Source organism: Monomorium pharaonis, chromosome 8 (assembly GCF_013373865.1).
Source record: "Monomorium pharaonis isolate MP-MQ-018 chromosome 8, ASM1337386v2, whole genome shotgun sequence".
NCBI lineage: Eukaryota > Metazoa > Arthropoda > Insecta > Hymenoptera > Formicidae > Monomorium > Monomorium pharaonis.
This window is the reverse complement of record NC_050474.1, coordinates 20,327,263-20,350,986: the sequence shown is the minus strand read 5'-3', so window position 1 is coordinate 20,350,986 and position 23,724 is coordinate 20,327,263. Positions and strand designations below refer to the sequence as shown.

The following is a 23,724-nucleotide window of genomic DNA, read 5'->3' as shown; positions in this document are numbered from 1 at the left end:
GCTCTCGATCACGCGTTATAATTTTAATAAAACGATAAAACGCTCTGTTCTTCATAATTATGAGAGTAGCGTCAAATTGAAAAAAAAAAAAAAGAGAGAAACAGTTTAACGGTATCCTGAAAATCGAAGAGAGGATAGAAATGGTCGAAATAATAACAGATATTTTCTTCGTCGTTTTACAGCCTCGTAATCTACGAGGGCGGTAGCGTAATGAGCCAGGCGAGATCGTTATGGAGATTGGAACTCGCGAGGACGAAATGGGCAGGCGGCTTCATTAACTGGCTGCATCCAATGAGGATCAGGCATTTGACGACCGGACGTTATCTCGGCGTAAAGGAGAACAACGAGCTCTATCTGGTCGATAGGTTAATACTTATTTTTAGAAAAGTTCAAGGGTCATGGCGATTCTTAGAGGCCTCGTGATAATGTTTCCTAAATCCGGAAATTATTTCTTTTTTGCGAAGGAACGAGGCGACAATTGAAACCTCGACGTTCTGGCTACGGCAGGAGAAGGATGATCAGAAGATCGTTCTTGAGGACAAGGATCTGGAGGTTATTGGAATGCCAATTATCAAGTATGGTGACTCCACCGTTATTATGCAACATGCCACCACGTGCCTCTGGGTGTCTTATAAGGTAAATAAGAGAATGAACTTTTTTCCAATAAAAAATAAATTACATAATTTTAGCTTTGATTTGAACAAAATGCGTTTAAATGATTAAGTCATTAATTATGATAAAGAATTGCGATAGAAATGCTCACATTCATTACGCGATATTTTTTTTGTTTAGTCATACGAAACGAAAAAGAAGGGTGTTGGAAAAGTTGAAGAGAAACAGGCGGTACTTCACGAAGAGGGTAAGATGGACGACGGTTTAGATTTCTCCAGATCGCAGGAAGAGGAATCTCGCACTGCCCGCGTCATCAGAAAGTGCAGTAGCTTGTTTACTCAATTCATCACGTAAGTTTTTGCAATTAAAAATATTTTTAAACCATAAAAAGAGATAAAAGGAAGATTATACACTATATATAGAAGTATAAGAGCTAGATAAAAAAGTATCGGCTATCAGTGGAGGGAAAACGGGATGGGAACTTGCTAAAAATATCGAATACGTTTTAGAGGCCTAGAAACGCTGCAGGTGAATAGAAGGGCATCCATGTTTTTTCAAAACGTGAATCTTAACGAGATGGTGATGTGTCTGGAAGACTTGATCAATTACTTTGCTCAACCCGAAGATGACATGGGTAAGAAAAACCACCCTTCTTACAAATTTTTTAAAAATTATCTTGTTAATAACAGATTCTTTCAGAACACGAAGAAAAGCAGAACAAATTCCGAGCTCTCAGGAATCGTCAGGATCTATTCCAAGAGGAGGGCATACTAAACTTGATTCTCGAAGCTATCGACAAGATTAACGTGATTACTTCGCAAGGATTTCTCGTCGCTCTTTCCGGAGATGAGAGTGGCCAGGCTTGGGATCAGATATCCGGGTATCTCTATCAGCTGTTAGCGGCCATTATCAAGGGAAATCACACCAACTGCGCCCAGTTCGCCAATAGTAATCGTCTGAATTGGCTGTTCAGTCGATTGGGTTCGCAGGCTTCCAGCGAGGGAACCGGAATGCTGGATGTACTTCACTGCGTCCTGATTGATTCACCGGAAGCTTTGAACATGATGAGGGTATCACATCTTTTACAACATAAATCTGCTATTTGACTATTTGCCAATATAATAAATTAAATTAATTCTATAGAATTAAAATTCTTATACAAAATTTGTATTGTTTTTTTTCAGGACGAGCATATAAAAGTAATTATCTCTCTGCTGGAGAAACACGGTAGAGATCCAAAAGTCCTGGACGTCTTGTGTTCACTGTGCGTCGGTAACGGCGTCGCGGTGCGCTCTTCGCAAAATAACATTTGCGACTTTTTGCTGCCTGGAAAAAATTTGCTTCTCCAAACGCAACTAGTGGATCACGTGGCGAGCGTTAGGCCAAATATATTTGTCGGCAGAGTCGAAGGCTCGGCTCTTTATCAAAAGTGGTATTTCGAGGTAACGATGGACCACATTGAACAGACGACTCACATGATGCCACACTTGAGGATTGGATGGGCGAACACCGCTGGGTAAATTGAATCAAATTACGTTTTCTAAGTTTCTATTTACATAAAGTGTTAAAATCAATTATAAGTGTTTTTTTAGTTGCAGTTTCTGCTTGGATAGTTTCATAGTTGCATTCTAACACAGTTATTTTAATTTTAAGTTTCACATTTAGATATTTAAAAGATGATGCAGATGCAAAGAGAATTTTGTTTTTCTCGCAGTTATATGCCGTATCCTGGTGGTGGTGAGAAGTGGGGCGGAAACGGCGTCGGCGATGATCTGTACTCGTTCGGATTCGACGGTTCTTACCTATGGACCGGTGGTAGGAAGACGCAGGTGGTCCAGAATGCCACCGAGCCTTACATACGAAAGAGCGATGTGATAGGGTGCGCCTTGGATCTGACGGTGCCGGTGATAACGTTCACAATGAATGGCACTGGCATTCTTGGTTCTTTTCGGAACTTCAATTTAGACGGCATGTTCTTCCCCGTTATCAGCTGCTCGTCCAAACTCTCATGCAGATTTCTCCTGGGCGGCGATCACGGCCGATTGAAGTTCCAGCCCCCGGAGGAGTTCTCGCCACTGGTGGAGAGCCTACTGCCGCAGCAGATTTTATCGTTGGATCCATGTTTCTACTTCGGTAACATGAACAAGGTAGTCCTAGCGGGTCCGTGGCTTGTCGAGGACGACACCGCCTTTGTTCCGGCTCCGGTCGATACTTCCATGGTCAACCTACCCGCCTACGTCGAGCAGATCAGAGACAAATTGGCTGAAAACATTCACGAGATGTGGGCGATGAACAAGATCGAGGCCGGTTGGATCTATGGCGAGGTCAGGGACGATCTTAGAAAAATACACCCCTGTATAGTACAGTTCGAGCGATTACCAGCCGCGGAAAAACGTTACGACACTCAACTGGCCGTGCAAACCCTGAAGACCATTTTGGCACTGGGCTATTATATTACCATGGACAAGCCACCGTCGAGGATAAAGACTTTAAGGCTTCCAAATGAGCCGTTTCTGCAGAGCAGTGGTTATAAACCAGCGCCGCTTGATCTGTCCGCGATCACATTAACCCCGAAGATGGAGGAGCTCGTTGATCAACTGGCGGAGAATACGCACAATCTTTGGGCGAAGGAAAGGATCAGTCAAGGATGGACGTACGGATTGAACGAGGATTCGGAGATGAGAAGAAGTCCTCACTTGGTGCCGTATCCAAAGGTAGATGAAGCTATCAAGAAAGCCAATCGGGATACGGCCAGCGAAACTGTCAGGACCCTATTGGTTTACGGATACATGCTTGATCCACCCACTGGAGAACAGCACGAGGGTAATATTTTTAATTCTTAATCTTTCCGTTTCATTAAAAATAGTATTTGATTATTTTCAAGTACTTACGAAACGTACGTACAAAATGCTAATTAATATTAATCTAGTATTAATTACTGTTTGTTATAATTATACGTATTAAAAATTATACTTGTTCTCTTGAATTTTAAATTGTATTTAATTGTTCGTAAAGAGCTGTAGTTGCATTAAATTGAAATAATTGTAAGCGAATCTCGTTTAACTTGAACATATTTCTTGACATTTCAATAGATAGTGCAATTAATAACGTAATTTACTTTCTGACATTTATAGCATTGCTTTTGGAGGCCAGCAGATTACGACAATTATCCTTCAGGACTTACAGAGTCGAGAAGCATTACGCGGTCAGCAGCGGAAAATGGTATTTCGAGTTCGAAGTTCTCACAGCCGGACCTATGCGAGTCGGTTGGGCGATAGCTGATTGTATGCCAGGAAGTATGCTGGGCAGTGATGAAAGTACTTGGGCATTTGATGGTTACAACGTAAGTGTCGATATGATTTCTCTTTCTGTAGTTTAACAATCAAAATTAAGACGACAGACAACATTGAATAGAATTTATTGAAATTAATTATTGAAACGATATTTTTCATTGTTAAAACGACAGCATCTTCCAGTGAAAAAAAAAGTATTCTATTTTTAATTACAAATTTTAAAAAGTATGATAAACAAATAAAATATAGAATTCAAAAGAAAACCTTTTTTGTTTTGCAAATTAAATTTAAATTTAATGCATCTTTTATCACACAAAAGTTATCTAATATTTTTTATAATTTGAAATATTATAATCACAAAAAGTGAGAACTTTGCGTACATTTTCAGATTCAGATGCTTAATTTATTTGTATGAAAATATAAATCAGAAAATTGCGTGCAATCATAGTAATTGCGAAACAAATGTGAATATTAACATAAATGTTAGGTGGCTCTTGCGATTTGTGTAACAGTGTAACATGAATAATTCATAAGAACATAAATGTCAGGTGACCAAAGTGCACGCTGGCACCCACGAGTCATTTGGTCACAAATATCAAGTGGGCGACATAGTTGGATGTTTCATTGACGTGGCAGACCGAACGATCAGTAAGAGTTCCATTTCCCAAATTAGCCGATCTTAGAGGCCCCACTATACGTGTACACATCATTTCTTTTTCTCCTGAGTTTTCTCGTTACTACTGTTGTCTTTGTCTCTATATGTTTCTTTTCATGTTGATTTTGGTTTTATATTTTGCATCCTTGTCCCAAGACGAATAAAATCGCTAGTGAAAAATTTTCATTCAGCGAAGGGTGGCTTAATCTTATCGATTTATCGAAGGAAGGGGAAAATTCTGTAATTTTCTCAAACTAGCTTAGCTATGCACTAGCTGTGCTGAAATTTTTAAGTCGTACAAACGTAGACAGCATCGAGATGTATAATATATTAATAGAATACACAAGTGTATACAAGTATATCAGAGATACGCGGGCAAAAATAAAGAATCACAATTGCCGATCTGTCCCGATCTTCATATGAGCGAAAGTAATCTTGAACTGGTGAACATTCTGTGTTTTAAAGGAGGAAAAAGTATACTCGGGCACAGCCGAAACGTTCGGCAAACAATGGCAGGTCGGAGACGTTGTCGGTGTTTTCCTGGATCTAATTGACCGAACGATTAGTAAGACGGAATTTTTAAGCGAACGCTTCAGCTGCCATATCTCAAGCTATACACGTACAATTTGATCTCTGGTGATAGATTACTGGATACAGACACTGCAATTTTAAACACCGTTTTTTTTTCATAGTTATTCACATTAGATAGCCTTATTAGTAATATTTAATAATATTAACAGAACACACAAATAGAATACACAAATGTAACAGAAATTTAATAAAAATTAAATAAATAGTGTTGTACAAAATTAAAATAACGTTTAATACAAAACGTGACTATGTAATTTTAGAATTGTTTTACATCTAAATAAGCATTTGTCAGGCAAAATTTTCGCGTAGAGGGTGAGAATTCCATTTAAGCTTTCTTGATAAGAAAACTCCATTACGACGGTCGCTTGTACGAAAGAAGCAGCCATGCGTTTCTTGCATAAAAGATATTTCATCTTGTCATTTTAACACACCTTTCTTCATGACAAAATCAGAAACAGTTCTGGTTTCTATCATCGTTAATGTTACTACGCTGTGTCGAGCAAAAATCATATGTCTGCCCAATATCATATGTCTCCTCCGGTATCCAGTATTCTACTCAGCGTTTATATTGTCAGTGACAACAGAGCTTCCATAATTCATATCTACTAATCATTAACATTAGGGTGAAATCCTATACGTCCTACGATCATATCAGATGCATTTTGAAACAGTAATACCCGAATGTATGTTTTACAAATACAAAACACAATAAATTTTTTTGAAAATGTCACGGTATACTCATCCTTTTAAATTATTAACATAAACTGTTGCAAAGTACTGCAAGTGAACGCGTAGATTGCACTACCAAAGAAAAAAAAATATCGAGGAAAAGATCTCGCGGATTTCCCGTTTATAAATTTTACAGTCTTTATTTTTTTTTTATTATCTCGACTAAGTATCTGTATTTATATTTAATTATTTATCATAAAATTTATTATCATAGTACATCGTTTGTGTGTGATAATATTACACACATTTGATTTCCATTACACTGCCTTCAAATAACGCTTGCATGAGTATTCTGTCGGAATCTGTATTAATAGGGCGCATGAATACAAATGAAATAAATGCTTAGGACCTTAAATATTGTAACGTCTTCATCTAATTTTTTTTTTCAAAACAATAAACAGTAGACAATAAAGCTTTTATTCATACGGCCTATTTTGATACTCGCTTTGCTGTTATTGTATTTGCAAAATTTTCCAAGCATTTTTAATTATAACCGTTAAAATAATCTTACTAAACTTTCCAGTACGATATTTTTTTATACGAAAAACCATAGACTTGCATTTTCTATATGTATGTCTCACATAACATTCAATATTCACAAATAACTGTAATTAATTATTGCTATAATTAGATTTGTCTTTTTTTAATAAGTTGAAACGAATGTTTGATAATTCAAGTTCAAATAAAAAGTAAAAAATATAATTTGTTACTCATTTATTTTAAACAATCTTTTATTATACTAAATTACGCTGTTCGTTTCGACTTATCGCAATGCGTAATGTAAATACATTACAAATCTGCGAATTACGCAGGTTTCTCCTTGAATGGAGAATTATTAATGGATGCCCTCGGCGGTGAAACTTCTTTTGCCGACGTTCAAGGCGACTCTTTCGTGCCTGCGTTCACCCTTGGCGTCGGTCAAAAGGCAAAATTAACATTCGGCCAGGATGTGAACACTCTGAAATTTTTCACCACTTGCGGTTTGCAGGAGGGCTACGAACCTTTCTGCGTGTAAGTATAATAATTTCTCTATTAAAGCTGAATGCGGTGCATGTAAATACAAAAAATTTAATGTCTATTATTAATTAACGTTTATTAATTTTCGCAGGAACATGAACCGTTTGGTCACATACTGGTACACGAAGGATCAGCCAATTTTCGAGAACACCGACGACATGGCTGACACGCGAATCGACGTGGCTAGGATACCAGCTGGTTCCGACACGCCACCGTGTCTGAAAATCTCTCACAATACGTTCGAAACCATGGAGAAGGCTAATTGGGAATTTCTAAGATTGTCGTTGCCCGTGATCTGCCAGTCCGAGTTCGTAACGGAGGGTGAAAAGTTGCGAAGGTGGCAGGAAATTAAAATGCTACAAAAGAGACTTTTAGTCGAACAAGTTGAGCAAGGGCAACAGGCAGCACCATCAGCTCACATGGAGCAGATGTTGAAATCCGGCTTCAGTATGAGTGACATCAAAGGTAATTATATATATAACTATATATATATATATATATATATATATATATATATATAAAGTATTAATTAAAAGATATGCTTTATCATGCATATTCAAGATGTATGTATGAATCATGAAGAAATATTTAATTTGTTTATCAGTTGCACAATTAAAAAAAATTTTCGATAAAACCATTCAGTTTGCCGATAATTCTTAAGGAAATTTAACACTGGCAGTATTTAATTGATTTGTGATTAATTACATATTTTGAGTATTAAAAACACTGCTAATCATTATATTATCTAATAATTATAGCAATGATATATAATAATTATATTGTTATGCAATGGATTTAACGTAAATAACACTGAATAGGGCTGCAAAGAAATTATTCGGAAGATGCGGCCGAGGCAGACGAGATGATGAAAGAATCGCCGCTTCCTATGCAAAGAGGTAAACCTGCTAGACCGCCCAGGAAAGGTTCACTTTATGGATCACGTTTGGATAACGCGATCGGTGACGCCGAAATAAATGGATATGGCGAGATGAACGGTGACATGAAGGACGACAAGAAGAAAAGCCGCGGGCGTTCGCCTTTCCGGTAAGCATGAATGATTGGTAGCTATTGTTCCTAGCGAATGTTAAAGTCAAATTGACTTCGATGCTCTGACTTTGTTAGCAAGCTTAGCAAAGAGATGGAGGATGTACCGTAAGTTTTTTAATATTTTCTTTCTCAAGTACTACACAATCAAATATAACGGAATCAATATATTTTTAGTCCAGTGATTAAATATCTCAATGAATTGAACAATCGTTAATTTTATTATATTATTAACTTTTTATTTTTATTTTTAATATATAAGCTGACTAACTAATTTTTACCGTGTACGTAGGTTCTTCTCGCGCAAAACAAAATCACCAGACGCAAAATCGAAAACGCCTGAGCCGCAAATTCGCGCGGACATCTCAGATAAAAGTACAAAAACATTAAGTGCCAAAACTCCACAAATTCGTGTCTCAACGGTGAGTAATATATTGCAACATTAGCCGTGTATTTAAATAATAAAAATATTTAAATATATTTTCTGTAAGAGAAAATCTAAAGATTTTTATAAATTCGGCAGACAGTTTGTAGTTTTCGAGAATAACCTGGAAAGTTAATATTAAAAAATTTTCCTTTATAGACGGATTTGAAAGTCGTTCCGCCGCAAATCCCGGAGCGTAACGTTCCCAAGGCAATGTCCGTTTTAACCGGAAGTGGTGTCGAGGCGATCGGCAATGAAATTTTCGACGCCGAGTGCATGAAGCTGATGAACGAGTATTTCTATGGCGTCAGGATATTCCCCGGTCAGGATCCCACACACGTTTACGTTGGCTGGGTCACCTCGCAGTATCACTTGCACACGAAGGACTTTAATTTATCCCGCGTGAGGAAAGCCTCTGTCGCGATTGTAGACAACTACGAACGTCTCATCGAGCAGTGCGTTTCAGTATTCATTTTCAGTATTCAGAGTTTTTGGCGAAGGTACAACTATAAAAAAAGAAAATGTCCCGATGTTGCAGAGTCGACAGACAAAGCTGCTACATGGTCCGAGCGGACGAACTGTACAATGAGGTCACTCAAGATGCATCGGGCAAGGGTGCATCTCAGGGTATGTTCGTCGGATGCTTCGTCGACACCGCCACGGGCTGGGTGTCCTTCACCTGCGAAGGGAAGGAGACGAGTCACAAGTTCAAGATGGAGCCGGACACAAAGCTGTTCCCGGCGATCTTCGTCGAGGCCACCAGCAAAGAGATCCTGCAGATCGAACTTGGCAGAACCTCGACGACGCTTCCGCTATCGGCCGCTGTGCTTCAGAATTCCGAACGGCACGTGATACCGCAGTTCCCGCCAAGATTGAAGGTGCAATGTCTGAAGCCGCACCAATGGGCCAGAGTACCGAATCAGTCTCTTCAGGTACACGCTTTGAAGTTGTCCGACATCAGAGGCTGGTCGATGCTATGCGAAGACGCTATCTCGATGTTGGCTCTTCATATACCCGAGGAGGACAGATGCATCGACATTCTCGAGCTTATCGAAATGGACAAGCTGCTCAGGTAAGCAATAAAATCTGCAGAAGAACTTGAAAGTGATTTTTTTTTCTTCTTGAACTATTTACTTCTCTCTTGTATAAAATATTATAAGTAAAATGATTTACTTCTCCTGGACAGTTTCCACGCGCACACGTTGACACTGTACGCAGCTCTGTGCTATCAATCGAATTATCGTGCGGCGCACGCCCTGTGCCAACACGTTGACCAGAAACAATTGTTATACGCGATACGAGCCGAATACATGTCCGGACCCCTGCGACAAGGATTTTACGATTTACTTATAGCCCTACATCTCGAATCACACGCGACGACGATGGAAGTGTGCAAAAACGAATACATAATACCGCTTGGTAAAAATTTGGAACTTTCTTTAAAAATAGAAAATCGCTCGTCATTCGCATTGAAGTTATTAATTAAAATTTCTCAAAATATTCGTCTAAATATATTTTTTTTCTCTTAATTGTATTATATTTAAATTACTATATTAAACGTAATTTTACTTATATTTAAGTTATTATATTTTTATAAGAATGTATATTTATTCTTTTCTAAACTTTATTTAAACATTTTTACTGCTTACTCGTGTCAAGATTTCTCGACGCAGTAATTATCTGTCTATTGCGTAGGTCAAGAATTAAAAGATTTGTACGAGGACGAGGAGATGAGGCACAGTCTCAGATATTTAGAGACCGAATCTATCCGGCCGCAAATGAAGATGACGGACATCAGGTAAGTGAAGCTTTTCTCCAAATAGATGTGAGATCCTCTACTAATCGGTTGCCATCAAGGAATGTCCCTTCCAGTGATCAGGCGATCGAGAACATAAAGAGCTTGTACAGCCCGCATTTCCCACTCGACGTCGTGCGAGATTACGTAATGATGGCGCTTAACGAGGCCGTAGAAGTGAATCAGGTGCACAACCGAGATCCGATCGGGGGCAGCAACGAGAATCTTTTCCTGTATGTAAGATAATAAGTGCCAAATGCCGCGCTGCCGCAACTAATGTTCTCCGCCGTAATGTTATCGGAGCAACGATAATTGTCGATATTTACTTTCAAATATTAAAAAAAAAATGAAAAAAATTGTGCGAGTCCTTACTTTTCTTTTTTGAACAGGTTTGTTATATTTTCTTTGAACAGGATCTTCTAATTTCTCGCTTCTTGCTTGCAACGTTCCAACTGCTAATTAAATACGTTTTGATTGCGACTTTGAAAATTACAGACCTCTTCTGAAGCTGGTAGATAGATTGCTCTTAGTGGGAATGCTAAGAAACGAGGATATATTTAAATTGCTCATCATGATAAATCCCGAAACCTGGGACCCGACTTTTGATAAAGGCAAGCCGATTGGAAAAGTAACATTAGACATTAATAAGTAAGAAATATAATTAAATGAAACGTCAACAAAATATTGTAGAAGGAAAAGACGAGCACAGGAAGGGCTTGCTGCACATGAAAATGGCTGAAGGAGCGAAACTACAAATGTGCTATCTGCTTCATCATTTAAACGACATCCAGTTACGCCATCGCGTCGAGTCCATCATCGCCTTCGCCTTCGACTTCGTCGGAGAATTGCAGGCGGATCAGCTGCGACGTTACATCGAGATCAAGCAGTCGGACTTGCCATCGGCTATCGCTGCCAAGAAGACCAGGGAATTCAGGTGTCCTCCGCGCGAGCAAATGAATGCCATTTTAAGCTTCAAGAATTTCGACTCTGAGGAAGATCCGGAGAATTGTCCTTGCGGCGAGGATCTCATTGTCAAAATGAACGACTTTCACAGCGAATTAATGTCCTACGTATCTCTGACCGCTCTTCAAGAGGCGGCCAATGCCGCAAACGAACCGATTGAGGAAGTTCAAAAGCCCGGTGCCATGAAACGACTCTTCAATTTTATCAACGCCGTCAAAGAACTCGAGGAAGAATCTAAACCCGAAGCCGAGCCTAAGAAAAAGACTCCGGAAGGTACAAATTTTTCGTTTACCTGCAATCCTCATTTATATAATAGATATATAATGCGTAATCTAGAAACAATTAATTTTGTCCGATTCTGTTTACAGAGGTGTTTCGCAAAGTACTGATATCAACCATCGTGAGTTGGGCCGAGGAGTCGCAAATCGAGACGCCGAAACTCGTGCGAGAAATGTTCAGTCTATTGGTCAGGCAGTACGACACCGTCGGCGAGCTGATCAGAGCCTTGGAGAAAACTTACATCGTCAACAACAAGACGAAGGACGACGTCGCGTTGATGTGGGTCGGCCTGAGCCAGATTCGCGCTTTGCTGCCGGTACAGATGTCTCAGGAAGAGGAGGCGCTGGTCCGAGAACGACTGTGGAAGTTGGTGAACAATCACACCTTCTTTCAGCATCCCGATCTCATCAGAGTGCTAAGAATTCACGAGAATGTGATGGCCATCATGATGAACACCCTGGGTAGACGCGCCCAGGCTCAGTCCGACGCTCAAACCCAGGCCCAAGCGGCGGAGGGTGGTGAGCCAGCGTCGAAGGAGAAGGACACCTCTCACGAGATGGTCGTGGCTTGCTGTAGATTCTTGTGCTACTTCTGTCGCACGTCCAGGCAGAATCAGAAGGCTATGTTCGATCACTTTGACTTCCTGCTAGAGAACAGCAATATTCTGCTGGCAAGACCGTCCCTGCGAGGATCGACGCCGTTGGACGTGGCATATTCCTCGCTGATGGAGAACACCGAGTTAGCTCTGGCTCTGAGGGAACATTATCTGGAGAAGATCGCTATCTATCTATCGCGATGCGGTCTGCAGTCCAATTCGGAATTAACGGAAAAGGGCTACCCTGACTTGGGCTGGGATCCCGTCGAGGGTGAACGCTATCTCGACTTTTTGAGATTTTGCGTATGGGTCAACGGTAAATTTTATTTCTCTTTTTTAATTTAATTTACTTAACTTTCCATCGTGAAAGTAGCATTGAACACTGCGATCTCTCAATCACAGGTGAAAGCGTGGAGGAGAATGCTAACTTGGTAATCCGTCTGCTAATCAGAAGACCAGAATGCTTAGGCCCGGCTCTTCGAGGCGAAGGTGAAGGCTTATTGAGAGCCATTATAGACGCTAACAAGATGTCTGAACGCATTGCCGATAGACGAAAAGTAAGATATCTCACTCTTTTTAAATTAAAACTAAAGACTACAAGCGAACTACTTCGTAAGTAAAAAATAGTCACTTTTATTTTTGGTTGTTTAAAAGAAAACTGTGTGCATTATACCAACCCTGTACGTCACCCAAGCAAACAGATGTCTACATGTCCTTATTAAATAATTCTCCAGATCTTTTTATTTCACTTTTTTCAATTTTTGAATTGATTGTTAACTTTCTTTAATTTTTATCTAGAGAGTTTCTTTTCTTCTTAATTCTTTGAATTCGTGTGATATGATTATTGCACTTTGATATGTTATCGAAGTCTCCTTGAAATTAATCTGACTTTAATTTCTCGTAATCCCTATAATAAAAATTACGAAAAAAAAAAACAAATTGAGTTCGCTATATATGTCGCAAAATATTACAGTGCGACATTTTAAAATCTTAAAATAAAATCTCCACAAGCATGTACCCGTGACCTTCCATTAATACAGTATCAACTTAGTACCTCGCACAGGTGCACGATGAGGCCGAGGGCACGGCTATGGTGCTGCAATTCGAGCACCCACTCCCGGAATCGGACGACGACGAAGATTACATCGACACGGGTGCGGCGATATTAAATTTCTATTGCACCCTCGTCGACCTGCTAGGCCGCTGTGCTCCAGATTCGTCCGTCATAGAGCAAGGTAAAAAAACGGTTCAAAAAATTAATATTTGTCGTTATTCAACAAGAGTAATAGACATTCAATCTCATATGTTTATGTTTTTAAACTTACGTTATTGTTAATCATTATAAATTATATATAGCACTTATATAAATTCTCCTTTTTATTGATTTGTACTGAATAGTAAATATTTTTTGACAATAGATAGTTTCCGTTAAATCTGATAATTAATAGATGATAAAACAAGCCTTATAGAACATTTTATAGAAATATAAAGAAATTTAAGAAAATTTTAGAAGATTAGACTTTCTAGAATCATATATTTTTCATACCTCGCATCATCAATTGCATTACCCATGTGTATTTCACGCGACGTAAAATCGCTCGGAAATTTTGTCACATGCGAACGGTTACGAATTATAATTTATTAACAATCGTTTATTTTTTTCTTAATGACCAACAGAGGCCTCTATAAAATCCGTCGGTAATATACGAAATAAAGTTATGCTTTGGTATCAGAAACGACGTGCCTTTGCCTGAAATCGCACAATTATTTCAGGAAAAAACGAATCTCTCCGTGCCCGGGCGATCTTGCGATCGTTAGTACCGTTGGATGATCTTCAGGGTGTGCTGTCATTGCGATTTACACTACTCAATCCCGCCGCCGGTGAGGAACGACCGAAAAGCGACACGCCATCCGGTTTGATACCAGGGCACAAACAGAGCGTTGTGCTGTTTCTCGAGCGCGTTTACGGCATCGAAACGCAAGAGTTGTTCTACAAGTTACTGGAGGAAGCTTTCCTGCCAGATCTTCGTGCTGCCACCATGCTCGATAGAGTACGGATTGTGTTGTATACTTCGCGCAATATCATTTAAATCAGTGCTTGAGCCTAGTTGCCCTTTTCGAGCCGATTCCCGAACGCGCCGCCTCTTATGCCCCCACTACCGCGCGCGGCCTTGACGGCCGAGCCGCCGATCTCGCCCGTACGCTTTGTCTCAGGAGCAGCTCTGTATAAGAAATAGTGCCCTGCACAAAATTCATTAAAATTACTTTAAGTAAATAATTTTGTTTTTATAAATAAAAAAGTACTAACTTTTTTATTACTAATTTATTTTATGTAGTATAACAATATGTAAAAACATAATATGTAAATTAGAATTTTGACAATAGTTTTCCACATCACCCGTGAGATACTATTATTGATGCGTTTTTTTTTAAGTGGTTTCCCCAGTAGGCCTAATTCACTAAAAGATGAAATATAATATACAGCTTGGCAGGAAAACAAAATTTTATATATTGTAAGATATATAAAAACGACAGGAAAATTAGAAGAATGCCAAGCTATATATTATATTTCATCTTTTAGTGGATTAGGCCTACTGAGAAAATCACTTAAAAAAAAGCATCAATAATAATACCTCACGGGTGATGTAAAAATTAAACTATTGTCTAAATTCTAATTTATATATTATGTTTTTACATATTGTTATACTACATATAAAATAAATTAGAAATAAAAAAATTAGTACTTTTTTGTTTATAAAAACAAAAATTATTTACTTAGAGTAATTTTAATGAATTTTGTGGTGCAGGGCACCATTTCTTATACAGAGCTGCTCCTGAGACAAAGCGTACGGGCGAGATCGGCGGCTCGGCCGTCAAGGCCGCGCGCGGTAGTGGGGGCATAGGAGGCGGCGCGTTCGGGAATCGGCTCGAAAAGGGCAACTAGGCTCAAGCACTGATTTAAATTTTATTACTTGCAAACTTATCTTTTTAATAATTTAATTACGGTGATAATTAAAAAAAAAAAGCAAATTGAAACAGTTGAGAGTTTATATTTGCCTGGTTTACTTTCTCGCAGAACGACGGCTACGAATCCGACATGGCGCTCGCTATGAATCGGTACATAGGAAATAGCATTCTGCCGTTGCTAATCAAGCACTCCAAATTCTATAACGAGGCGGACAATTACGCGAGTTTACTCGATGCCACGTTGCACACGGTCTACCGGCTCAGTAAGAATCGAATGTTGACGAAGGGCCAACGCGAAGCCGTCTCGGACTTCCTTGTCGCGTTGACTAGGTAAGCAAATTTACTCCCGAAGATTAAATTTTTTCCCATTATTTCAAAAATATATTTCATAAGTTTCGACACGATTATTTAAACGATTGAGATTGAAAACGATCTCTTATTTGATGCAGTTTTCACACATTTGTATTCCAAAAATTAACTCGAATTTCTCTTTGCAGTCAAATGCAGCCGAGCATGTTGCTTAAGTTGTTACGAAAACTGACCGTCGACGTGTCCCAATTATCAGAGTATACTACCGTTGCTCTCAGAGTATGCCGATTATTATTATTTTGTCAACTTATTTTTTTATTTAATCCTCCACAGATCAAGCTATTTTTCACCGTTTAGTCAAACCAACTGAGTCAATTGATAAACGGTGTATTTTTTAATGGTTGCAGCTTTCACAATTTTTTAAAGTCTAAAAAAATTTTAGTTTATTTTTGTAACATTTAAAAATACGATTGTATAATTTATTATATGACTCTAAATAATTGTCTAGGATTTTAAACAAATCCGATTAGTCTGCGGAGGATAAATATATAAAAATTAATAATCGCAGTATAATCTTGTTAAGCAAGATCTATCTTTAATTCTATCATTTGTGTTTTATTAGTTGTTGACGCTTCATTACGAACGCTGTGCGAAATATTATGGGTCCACCGGGTCCACTGGTCAAGGTACTTACGGCGCATCGAGCGACGAGGAAAAACGTCTCACGATGGTTCTCTTCAGCAATATATTTGATTCCCTGTCCAAAATGGATTACGATCCGGAATTATTCGGGAAAGCGCTGCCTTGCCTGACGGCCATCGGTTGCGCCCTACCGCCGGATTATTCGCTATCGAAAAATTACGACGACGAGTGGTATGGCAGTAAATCGGCCTCGGCTCAATCACCCGACGGTCCCTACAATCCGCAGCCAATCAACACCTCCAGGTAAATTACCTTAATTCTTATTATTAAAAAAAATCCATCAGTTATAAGTAGTAAAGTTTTAATTTAATAAGACGCAGAAAATCTACCGTAATTCTACGGGTCTCAATATTTCGCTACAATTTTCTTTTAGCGTGGTGCTTAATAATGATCTCAATCAAATTGTACAAAAGTTCTCCGAGCATTATCACGACGCTTGGGCTAGCCGTAAGTTGGAGAACGGTTGGACCTACGGTGACTCCTGGTCGGACGTGAATAAAACTCATCCGAGACTGAAACCGTACAACATGTTAAGTGATTACGAACGAGAGCGATATAAGGAGCCCGTCAGAGAGAGCTTGAAAGCTCTGCTGGCGATTGGCTGGAGCGTGGAGCACGCGGAAGTCGACGTGCCGTCGACCAATCGCAGTTCCATGAGAAGATCTTCCAAAAGTCAAGTAAGAAATTATTCACAAAAAAATTATGTTACAACCGTAAATGAAAGATGTATATATACATTTTCAAATACGTGTTAGGGCGATTCAGCAAATCCATTTAATTACAATCCTCATCCGGTGGACATGACTAATCTGACGCTAAGCAGAGAAATGCAGAACATGGCCGAACGTTTAGCGGACAATGCACATGACATCTGGGCAAAGAAGAAGAAGGAAGAACTTATGACTTGCGGTCGGCTTATTAATTATTATTTAATAATCTCGATTCTTTGTCTTTCCACCTTCACGTTAAAATTTAATTTATAAGTATTAAATTCTATTATGGTTACAGGAGGTGGCATTCATCCCCAGCTGGTACCATACGATCTGTTGACCGACAAGGAGAAACGTAAGGATCGCGAGCGTTCGCAGGAGTTCCTCAAATATTTACAGTATCAAGGTTACAAGCTTCACAAACCTAATCGCGGCGGTACGGAAACCGAGGTGGCTGGCGCGGTTGCCGCGGTAGAACTGAGATTCGCTTACTCATTACTCGAGAAGTTGATAGCTTATCTGGACAAGGCGACGATCAACATGAAGCTGTTGAAACCCTCCGATACGTTCAGCCGACGAAACAGTTTCAAAACCTCAACGAGGGATATCAAGTTTTTCAGCAAAGTGGTCCTCCCGTTGATGGAGAAATACTTTAGCACGCACAGAAACTACTTTATCGCTGTGGCCACCGCCACGAACAACGTCGGCGCGGCGTCGTTGAAGGAGAAGGAGATGGTGGCTGCTCTTTTCTGCAAGCTGGCAAGTTTGCTGAGATCGAGACTCGCCGCTTTCGGCGCGGACGTCCGGATTACCGTTCGTTGCCTGCAAGTGCTGGTAAAGGGCATTGACGCCAAGAGTCTCGTGAAAAACTGTCCGGAGTTCATCCGAACGTCTATGCTGACGTTTTTCAACAACACCGCCGATGATCTAGGCCATACAATTCTGAACCTTCAGGAAGGGAAGTACAGCCATCTCAGAGGCACCCATTTGAAAACTTCCACGTCCTTATCGTACGTCAACAGTGTGGTTCTGCCGGTGCTCACTGCAATGTTCGATCATCTCGCCGCGTGCGAATACGGCAGCGACTTGTTACGTAAGTACTTAGAGCATTAAAATTAACAAGATTAAAATAACTAATTTATTCAAATGACCTAAGTGTGGAATTTATCTTTGTCTTATAGTTGACGAAATTCAAGTCGCATCGTACAAAATGTTGGCGTCACTCTACACTCTCGGAATAGACGCCAGTCTAACGCATGATAGAAAGTACCTGAAGACTGAAATTGAACGACACAAACCTAATCTAGGCTCCTGCCTGGGTGCCTTTTCGAGTTGTTTCCCGGTAGCTTTCTTAGAGCCTCATTTAAACAAGCACAATCAATTTTCTCTCCTAAATCGAATCGCGGATCATTCTCTGGAGGCTCAGGACATCATGACGAAGATGGAATCGAGTATGCCAACCTTGGAGGCCATACTCAATGAGGTCGATCAGTTCGTCGAGTCTGAGAAAACTTACAACGACGCTCCTTATGTCGTCGACGTAATTCTACCGCTGCTGTGCTCTTATTTGCCATTTTGGTGGGCACAAGGGCCTGACAACGTGAATCCGACCGAGGGTGCCTACGTCAGCATGGTAACCAGTGATCATATGAATCAGTTGTTGAAGAACGTGCTGAAGCTGATCAAAAAGAACATCGGCAATGAGAACGCGCCGTGGATGACGCGCATTGCTGCCTATACGCAGCAAATCATCATCAATTCGTCCGAGGAGCTGTTAAAGGATCCGTTTTTGCCTCTCGCCGAACGCGTCAGGAAGCGGACGGACACCATGTTCCACAAAGAGGAATCTCTTCGGGGCTTTATCAAGTCTTCGACCGAGGATACCTCGCAGGTCGAGGCGCAAATCCAAGAAGACTGGCAGCTGCTCGTGCGCGACATCTACTCCTTTTATCCTCTGTTAATAAAATACGTCGATCTTCAAAGAAATCATTGGTTGAGAAATAATATTCCCGAAGCCGAGGATCTATATAATCACGTGGCGGCTATATTTAACATCTGGTCCAAGTCGCAATACTTCTTGCGCGAAGAGCAGAACTTCATATCCGCGAATGAGATCGATAATATGGTGCTCATCATGCCCACGGCGACAAGAAGACCTGCCGCGGTGTCCGATGGCACCGCGCCTTCCGGAGGAGGCAAGGTACAGGCTGTTTATTTATTTCAATTTTGCTAATTAATATTTGCTTTAAGAATCTCAAGAAAATAATTAAGCATCTCTTCGGTATTTAGAAAAAGAAAAAAAATCGCGATAAGAAGAGAGATAAAGATAAGGAGGTACAGGCATCTTTGATGGTCGCCTGCCTGAAACGATTGCTACCCGTCGGTCTGAATCTCTTCGCCGGTCGGGAACAGGAGCTGGTGCAACATTGCAAGGACAGATTCCTAAAGAAGATGCCGGAATCTGATATTGCGGAGTTTGCCAAGACTCAGCTAACCCTGCCGGACAAGATCGATCCCGCTGACGAGATGTCCTGGCAGCATTATCTGTATTCTCAATTAGGTCAGAAGAAGGACGCAATGGAGCCTGTGAAGGCGCAACAGCTGGAAGACGTTATTGCCAGGATCACCGACATGGCCAAAGTTTTGTACGGATTACACATGGTTAGTTATAAAGCTAGTTAACGTTAAGTTGTATTTTTCCAAATTTTGTGGATATACAAATCACTCAAGAAAAAAATCGCCGTAGATCTTTTTCTTAATTTGCTGTTGATGTTCTTGTAATCGTCGGAATTGAAAAGGCCATCTGTCTTCTGGAAATCATTTCATCATGTATCATCATTTTTCTGTTTCTTTAAGTCGCGTGGAAGCGTTTCTCATCGTATTCACTCTTCGTTCACTTTTTGTTCTCGAGTAGATAGATCATCCACAACAGCAGAGCAAGAGTCAATACCGATCAGTGGTGTCGATCCAGCGTAAACGAGCGGTAATCGCTTGCTTTCGCCAACTTTCCCTACATTCCCTGCCCAGGTATCCTACTTGCTATTTAGTTTTCGCTTCATTCGATCGCTAATCAGTTGTGATCTCACACATTATTGATTCTTTTAATATCACTAGAATCATTTTTATTTTCAGTTACATTTTGATTTTCAGTTATATTGTATGCCGCCAATGTGTTTTGCGTTATTTGATTTGCGTAAAATTTATTAGCTATTTTGCTGTTAATCGAAGAGAAATAATTGTGCGATAAGAATCGATCAGTTTTGAGTGTTTGACACTGTGTAACAATAACAACAACTAACGAAAGTGATTGTTAATGATTTAATGAGTGCGCTTGCTGTTTACGCATACGCTAACAGGCGACAAAGCCGCCGCCATCGCGAGATGGATGGAAACGCGTATTGTGCGCTGCTAGAAAAAGAGCGGCGATTGCATGCTTGCGTAGTGAGCCTCTGTACAAACTGAGAAGGTACGATTAACGTAAATTAATCTCTAGTATATTCAATCCAATCTTCCTTTCCGAAGAGTATAATAATACAAGAATATTCTTTTAGGCATCGAGCGATAAACATTTTCGCGCGAACGTATTACGAGCTATGGCTACAAGATGAGAACGTGGGTCAGGAAGTTATGATCGAGGATCTCACGGTAATTATTATTTCATCCATTTAAAATGTAATTTAATACAAAATTGAAAATAATGTTACGTTTTGTTTGTAGCAATCGTTTGAGGATGCTGAATTAAAGAAAATGGATAAAGCCGAGGACGAGAGCAAGCCCGATCCGTTGACACAGTTAGTGACAACATTCTGCCGCGGCGCTATGACTGAACGGTCAGGCGCTTTGCAAGAGGATCCACTTTACATGAGCTACGCTCAAATTATTTCCAAATCCTGCGGCGAGGAGGAGGAAGAGGGTGAAGAAGAAGGCGGCGAGGAAGAAGGAGGAGCTTCGATACACGTAAGTAATCTTCAATTGATTGGTCCTCGTCCAATTCAATTAGATGATTCAAGTGAAAGAATTAAATCTTTTAAATTCCCACAAGTGTCTGTCTACCGCATTAACGAATTCCCTATCTTTTTCTAACTCACTAAAAGCGGAGACGTAAATTGTTTACGGTAAGAACAAAGTAGTTAGTGCGAGATCCATCCGCTTAATGCTCGCAGTCAAATCAAAGTATCAACCATGTATGTCTGTCACAATGTAATATCTGAATTGTATGCTACATTGTTTTATTCATCGAAATTAAAGCAATGTGTGTAATATCATTCATGAGCAAGCAAAACATCGTAAGCTATCGAAATTGTTTTCTTCCTGTCAAACTGTTACTAACATTATAATTAAACTGTGCATGCTTTCTTTTAACGCAATTCTCAAGAGGCCAATGCATAAACTAATGGTAAGATATTGCATTACATTTATGAATGTTTTTTTTTAATTCTAATATCATTTAAGTCTCATACATTGTAGATGAAAATAATTATACAAAAATTTTAATTAGATAAGTTACGATATTATATAAATTACCTAATCTGTTTGATTTAAAATATTATATTTTTCAAATTTATATCAGCTTATAATTTTTAATACGTTCTGCAATTGTAGGAACAAGAAATGGAGAAGCAGAAACTCCTGTTCCATCAAGCTCGTCTAGCAAATCGCGGTGTCGCGGAGATGGTTCTCCTGCACATATCGGCGTGCAAAGGTATTCCTAGTGAGATGGTGATGAAGACTTTGGAACTCGGAATTTCGATTCTGCGTGGCGGGAACATCGAGATTCAGCGAGGGATGTTGAACCATCTAAAAGAAAAGAAGGACGTCGGTTTCTTCACGTCCATCGCGGGTCTGATGAACTCCTGCAGCGTGCTGGATCTGGACGCTTTCGAGAGAAACACGAAGGCCGAGGGTCTCGGTGTCGGTTCCGAAGGTGCAGCGGGCGAGAAGAATATGCACGACGCCGAATTCACTTGCGCCCTGTTCCGTTTTATCCAACTCACCTGCGAGGGTCACAATCTCGGCAAGTATTATGAATATTGAAAGATAGATTCGATAGAGTGATGTTTATCCTGTCTGTCAACAGATTGGCAGAACTATCTCAGAACACAGGCTGGTAATACGACGACGGTAAACGTGGTCATTTGCACCGTTGATTACCTGCTACGACTGCAGGAGTCGATCATGGACTTTTACTGGCATTACTCGAGCAAGGAGCTCATCGATCCCGCCGGCAAAGCGAACTTCTTCAAGGCCATTGGCGTTGCCAGTCAAGTTTTCAACACGCTCACCGAGGTGATTCAAGGTCCATGCGCGCAGAATCAACAAGCCCTGGCGCATTCAAGATTGTGGGACGCAGTCGGAGGTTTCCTTTTCTTATTCTCGCATATGCAAGACAAGCTGTCGAAGCACTCCAGTCAAGTGGATCTTCTGAAAGAGTTGCTTAACTTGCAGAAGGACATGATTACCATGATGCTTTCCATGCTTGAAGGTACAATGTTTATTCTCAATGTTTATTCTCAAAGAAATGAAAAATAATTAACTCATCTAATTGATATTCATGCAACTTAAAGGCAACGTCGTGAACGGGACTATTGGAAAACAGATGGTGGACACTTTGGTCGAGTCGGCTAGTAACGTGGAATTGATTTTGAAGTACTTTGACATGTTCTTGAAACTGAAGGATCTTGTATCATCGCCGAGTTTCCTGGAAGTCGATCTTAATAATGACGGTTGGGTGTATCCTAAAGATTTCAAGGAGAAGATGGAACAGCTGAAGAGTTACACCAAGTACAAATTATCGCCATTATTTATTCTTTGTATTTAAAATTATAAAAAAATATATAAATTTTAATTCTTCAAATGTTTTCAGCGAGGAAATTGAATTCCTTCTGGCCTGCTGCGAGACGAATCACGATGGCAAGATAAACTACGTCGCCTTCATGGATCGCTTCCACGAGCCGGCAAAGGAGATCGGTTTCAACTTGGCCGTACTGCTCACCAATCTGTCCGAGCACATGCCAAACGAACCGAGATTAGCCAAATTCCTCGAGACAGCTGGGTCTGTCCTGAATTATTTCGAGCCGTTCTTGGGCAGGATCGAGATCCTCGGCGGCAACAAGAAAATCGAGCGCGTGTACTTCGAGATCAAAGAGTCGAATATCGAGCAGTGGGAGAAGCCGCAAATCAAGGAGTCGAAGAGGACGTATTTCTACAACACGGTGGTCGAGGCGGGTGAGAAAGAGAAGCTCGAGACCTTCATCAACTTTTGCGAGGATGCTATTTTCGAGATGCAACACGCGAGCGCGTTGATGACCGTCGAGGAGAGCGGCGGAATCGGCAAGACGAGGGAATCGTCGTACACGTACATGACCGACGACGACGAGGAGAGAAATAAGGATCCAATTAGGCGGAGTATACAAGCCGTCAAGGATGGCGTTTACTTCTTCTTCTACATGTTCTCGCCTACCAACATCAAGAACAAGATCGCCGAGATGCAACAGATGACGATACCCGAGCTCTTCATTGGTTTCTTCAAGATGATCTTTTACGCCTTCTATTATTCCGGTTTCGGCGTCGGTTGCGTGCTCAAGTACTTCATGAGCCTTCTGCTGGCGCTAATGAGAGGACCACATGTCGAGGAGCCGGTTGTAGTCAAGGAAGAGGAAGAGAAACCATCGAGACATTTACCCGCCTTGCCACCGACGCCGGATGAGTCGAATTTACAAGTAAAATTTTCTCAATTAATTATATTAGTACGGCACACTTAAGAAATATTAATTAAAAAATATTATGTATAGGTGCAAGCCTTCGGAATGGATATAACGAAAGAGGAAGGAGGGCAGATAAAAATAGCGCCGCACGAATCGACTACTTCTACGCCGCAATCCAGTATTGAAGAAACTGGCGAGAGTACACCCGACGAGGGCACCGGCGAGGAGGCAGCGAGAGCTGAAGGAGGAGAGGGCGAACCACCTGTCACTTTAGCCGATCTGCTCGGGTAAAATATAAATTTTATATGAACGTATTGGTATCTTTTAATAAAAGA

General features: G+C 40.4%; 2 protein-coding genes across 14 annotated transcripts in view; one reads left to right on the top strand and one right to left on the bottom strand.

Annotated features, from left to right (window-relative positions):
- LOC105833297 (fidgetin-like protein 1) overlaps nucleotides 1–23,724 on the bottom strand; it is a 45,776-nt gene that overhangs the window by 8,532 nt on the left and 13,520 nt on the right. The window lies entirely within an intron of this gene.
- The window catches only part of LOC105833294 (ryanodine receptor), a 41,059-nt gene that overhangs the window by 13,960 nt on the left and 3,375 nt on the right, over nucleotides 1–23,724 (top strand). For 2 of the 13 annotated variants that reach the window (XM_036291489.1, XM_036291483.1), the window contains exons 9-49: nucleotides 183–365; nucleotides 465–636; nucleotides 793–962; nucleotides 1,122–1,246; nucleotides 1,312–1,682; nucleotides 1,797–2,128; nucleotides 2,327–3,435; nucleotides 3,747–3,955; nucleotides 5,026–5,125; nucleotides 6,693–6,891; nucleotides 6,989–7,362; nucleotides 7,716–7,941; nucleotides 8,020–8,049; nucleotides 8,234–8,363; nucleotides 8,525–8,820; nucleotides 8,904–9,437; nucleotides 9,552–9,784; nucleotides 10,061–10,163; nucleotides 10,238–10,393; nucleotides 10,656–10,771; nucleotides 10,851–11,396; nucleotides 11,492–12,313; nucleotides 12,400–12,554; nucleotides 13,049–13,232; nucleotides 13,771–14,048; nucleotides 15,074–15,294; nucleotides 15,462–15,552; nucleotides 15,896–16,218; nucleotides 16,349–16,652; nucleotides 16,731–16,884; nucleotides 16,984–17,778; nucleotides 17,867–18,885; nucleotides 18,975–19,346; nucleotides 19,600–19,712; nucleotides 20,237–20,330; nucleotides 20,403–20,642; nucleotides 21,288–21,699; nucleotides 21,763–22,167; nucleotides 22,250–22,466; nucleotides 22,549–23,404; nucleotides 23,477–23,676. In XM_036291489.1, the coding sequence (XP_036147382.1) occupies nucleotides 183–365; nucleotides 465–636; nucleotides 793–962; nucleotides 1,122–1,246; nucleotides 1,312–1,682; nucleotides 1,797–2,128; nucleotides 2,327–3,435; nucleotides 3,747–3,955; nucleotides 5,026–5,125; nucleotides 6,693–6,891; nucleotides 6,989–7,362; nucleotides 7,716–7,941; nucleotides 8,020–8,049; nucleotides 8,234–8,363; nucleotides 8,525–8,820; nucleotides 8,904–9,437; nucleotides 9,552–9,784; nucleotides 10,061–10,163; nucleotides 10,238–10,393; nucleotides 10,656–10,771; nucleotides 10,851–11,396; nucleotides 11,492–12,313; nucleotides 12,400–12,554; nucleotides 13,049–13,232; nucleotides 13,771–14,048; nucleotides 15,074–15,294; nucleotides 15,462–15,552; nucleotides 15,896–16,218; nucleotides 16,349–16,652; nucleotides 16,731–16,884; nucleotides 16,984–17,778; nucleotides 17,867–18,885; nucleotides 18,975–19,346; nucleotides 19,600–19,712; nucleotides 20,237–20,330; nucleotides 20,403–20,642; nucleotides 21,288–21,699; nucleotides 21,763–22,167; nucleotides 22,250–22,466; nucleotides 22,549–23,404; nucleotides 23,477–23,676 (12,969 nt within the window). Of the gene's footprint in view, nucleotides 1–182; nucleotides 366–464; nucleotides 637–792; nucleotides 963–1,121; nucleotides 1,247–1,311; nucleotides 1,683–1,796; nucleotides 2,129–2,326; nucleotides 3,436–3,746; nucleotides 3,956–4,453; nucleotides 4,554–5,025; nucleotides 5,126–6,692; nucleotides 6,892–6,988; nucleotides 7,363–7,715; nucleotides 7,942–8,019; nucleotides 8,050–8,233; nucleotides 8,364–8,524; nucleotides 8,821–8,903; nucleotides 9,438–9,551; nucleotides 9,785–10,060; nucleotides 10,164–10,222; nucleotides 10,394–10,655; nucleotides 10,772–10,850; nucleotides 11,397–11,491; nucleotides 12,314–12,399; nucleotides 12,555–13,048; nucleotides 13,233–13,674; nucleotides 13,696–13,770; nucleotides 14,049–15,073; nucleotides 15,295–15,461; nucleotides 15,553–15,895; nucleotides 16,219–16,348; nucleotides 16,653–16,730; nucleotides 16,885–16,983; nucleotides 17,779–17,866; nucleotides 18,886–18,974; nucleotides 19,347–19,599; nucleotides 19,713–20,041; nucleotides 20,152–20,236; nucleotides 20,331–20,402; nucleotides 20,643–20,779; nucleotides 20,801–21,060; nucleotides 21,082–21,287; nucleotides 21,700–21,762; nucleotides 22,168–22,249; nucleotides 22,467–22,548; nucleotides 23,405–23,476; nucleotides 23,677–23,724 lie in introns of all 13 variants that reach the window. The other 11 variants (XM_036291477.1, XM_036291476.1, XM_036291480.1 and 8 more) reach the window with 11 other exon arrangements.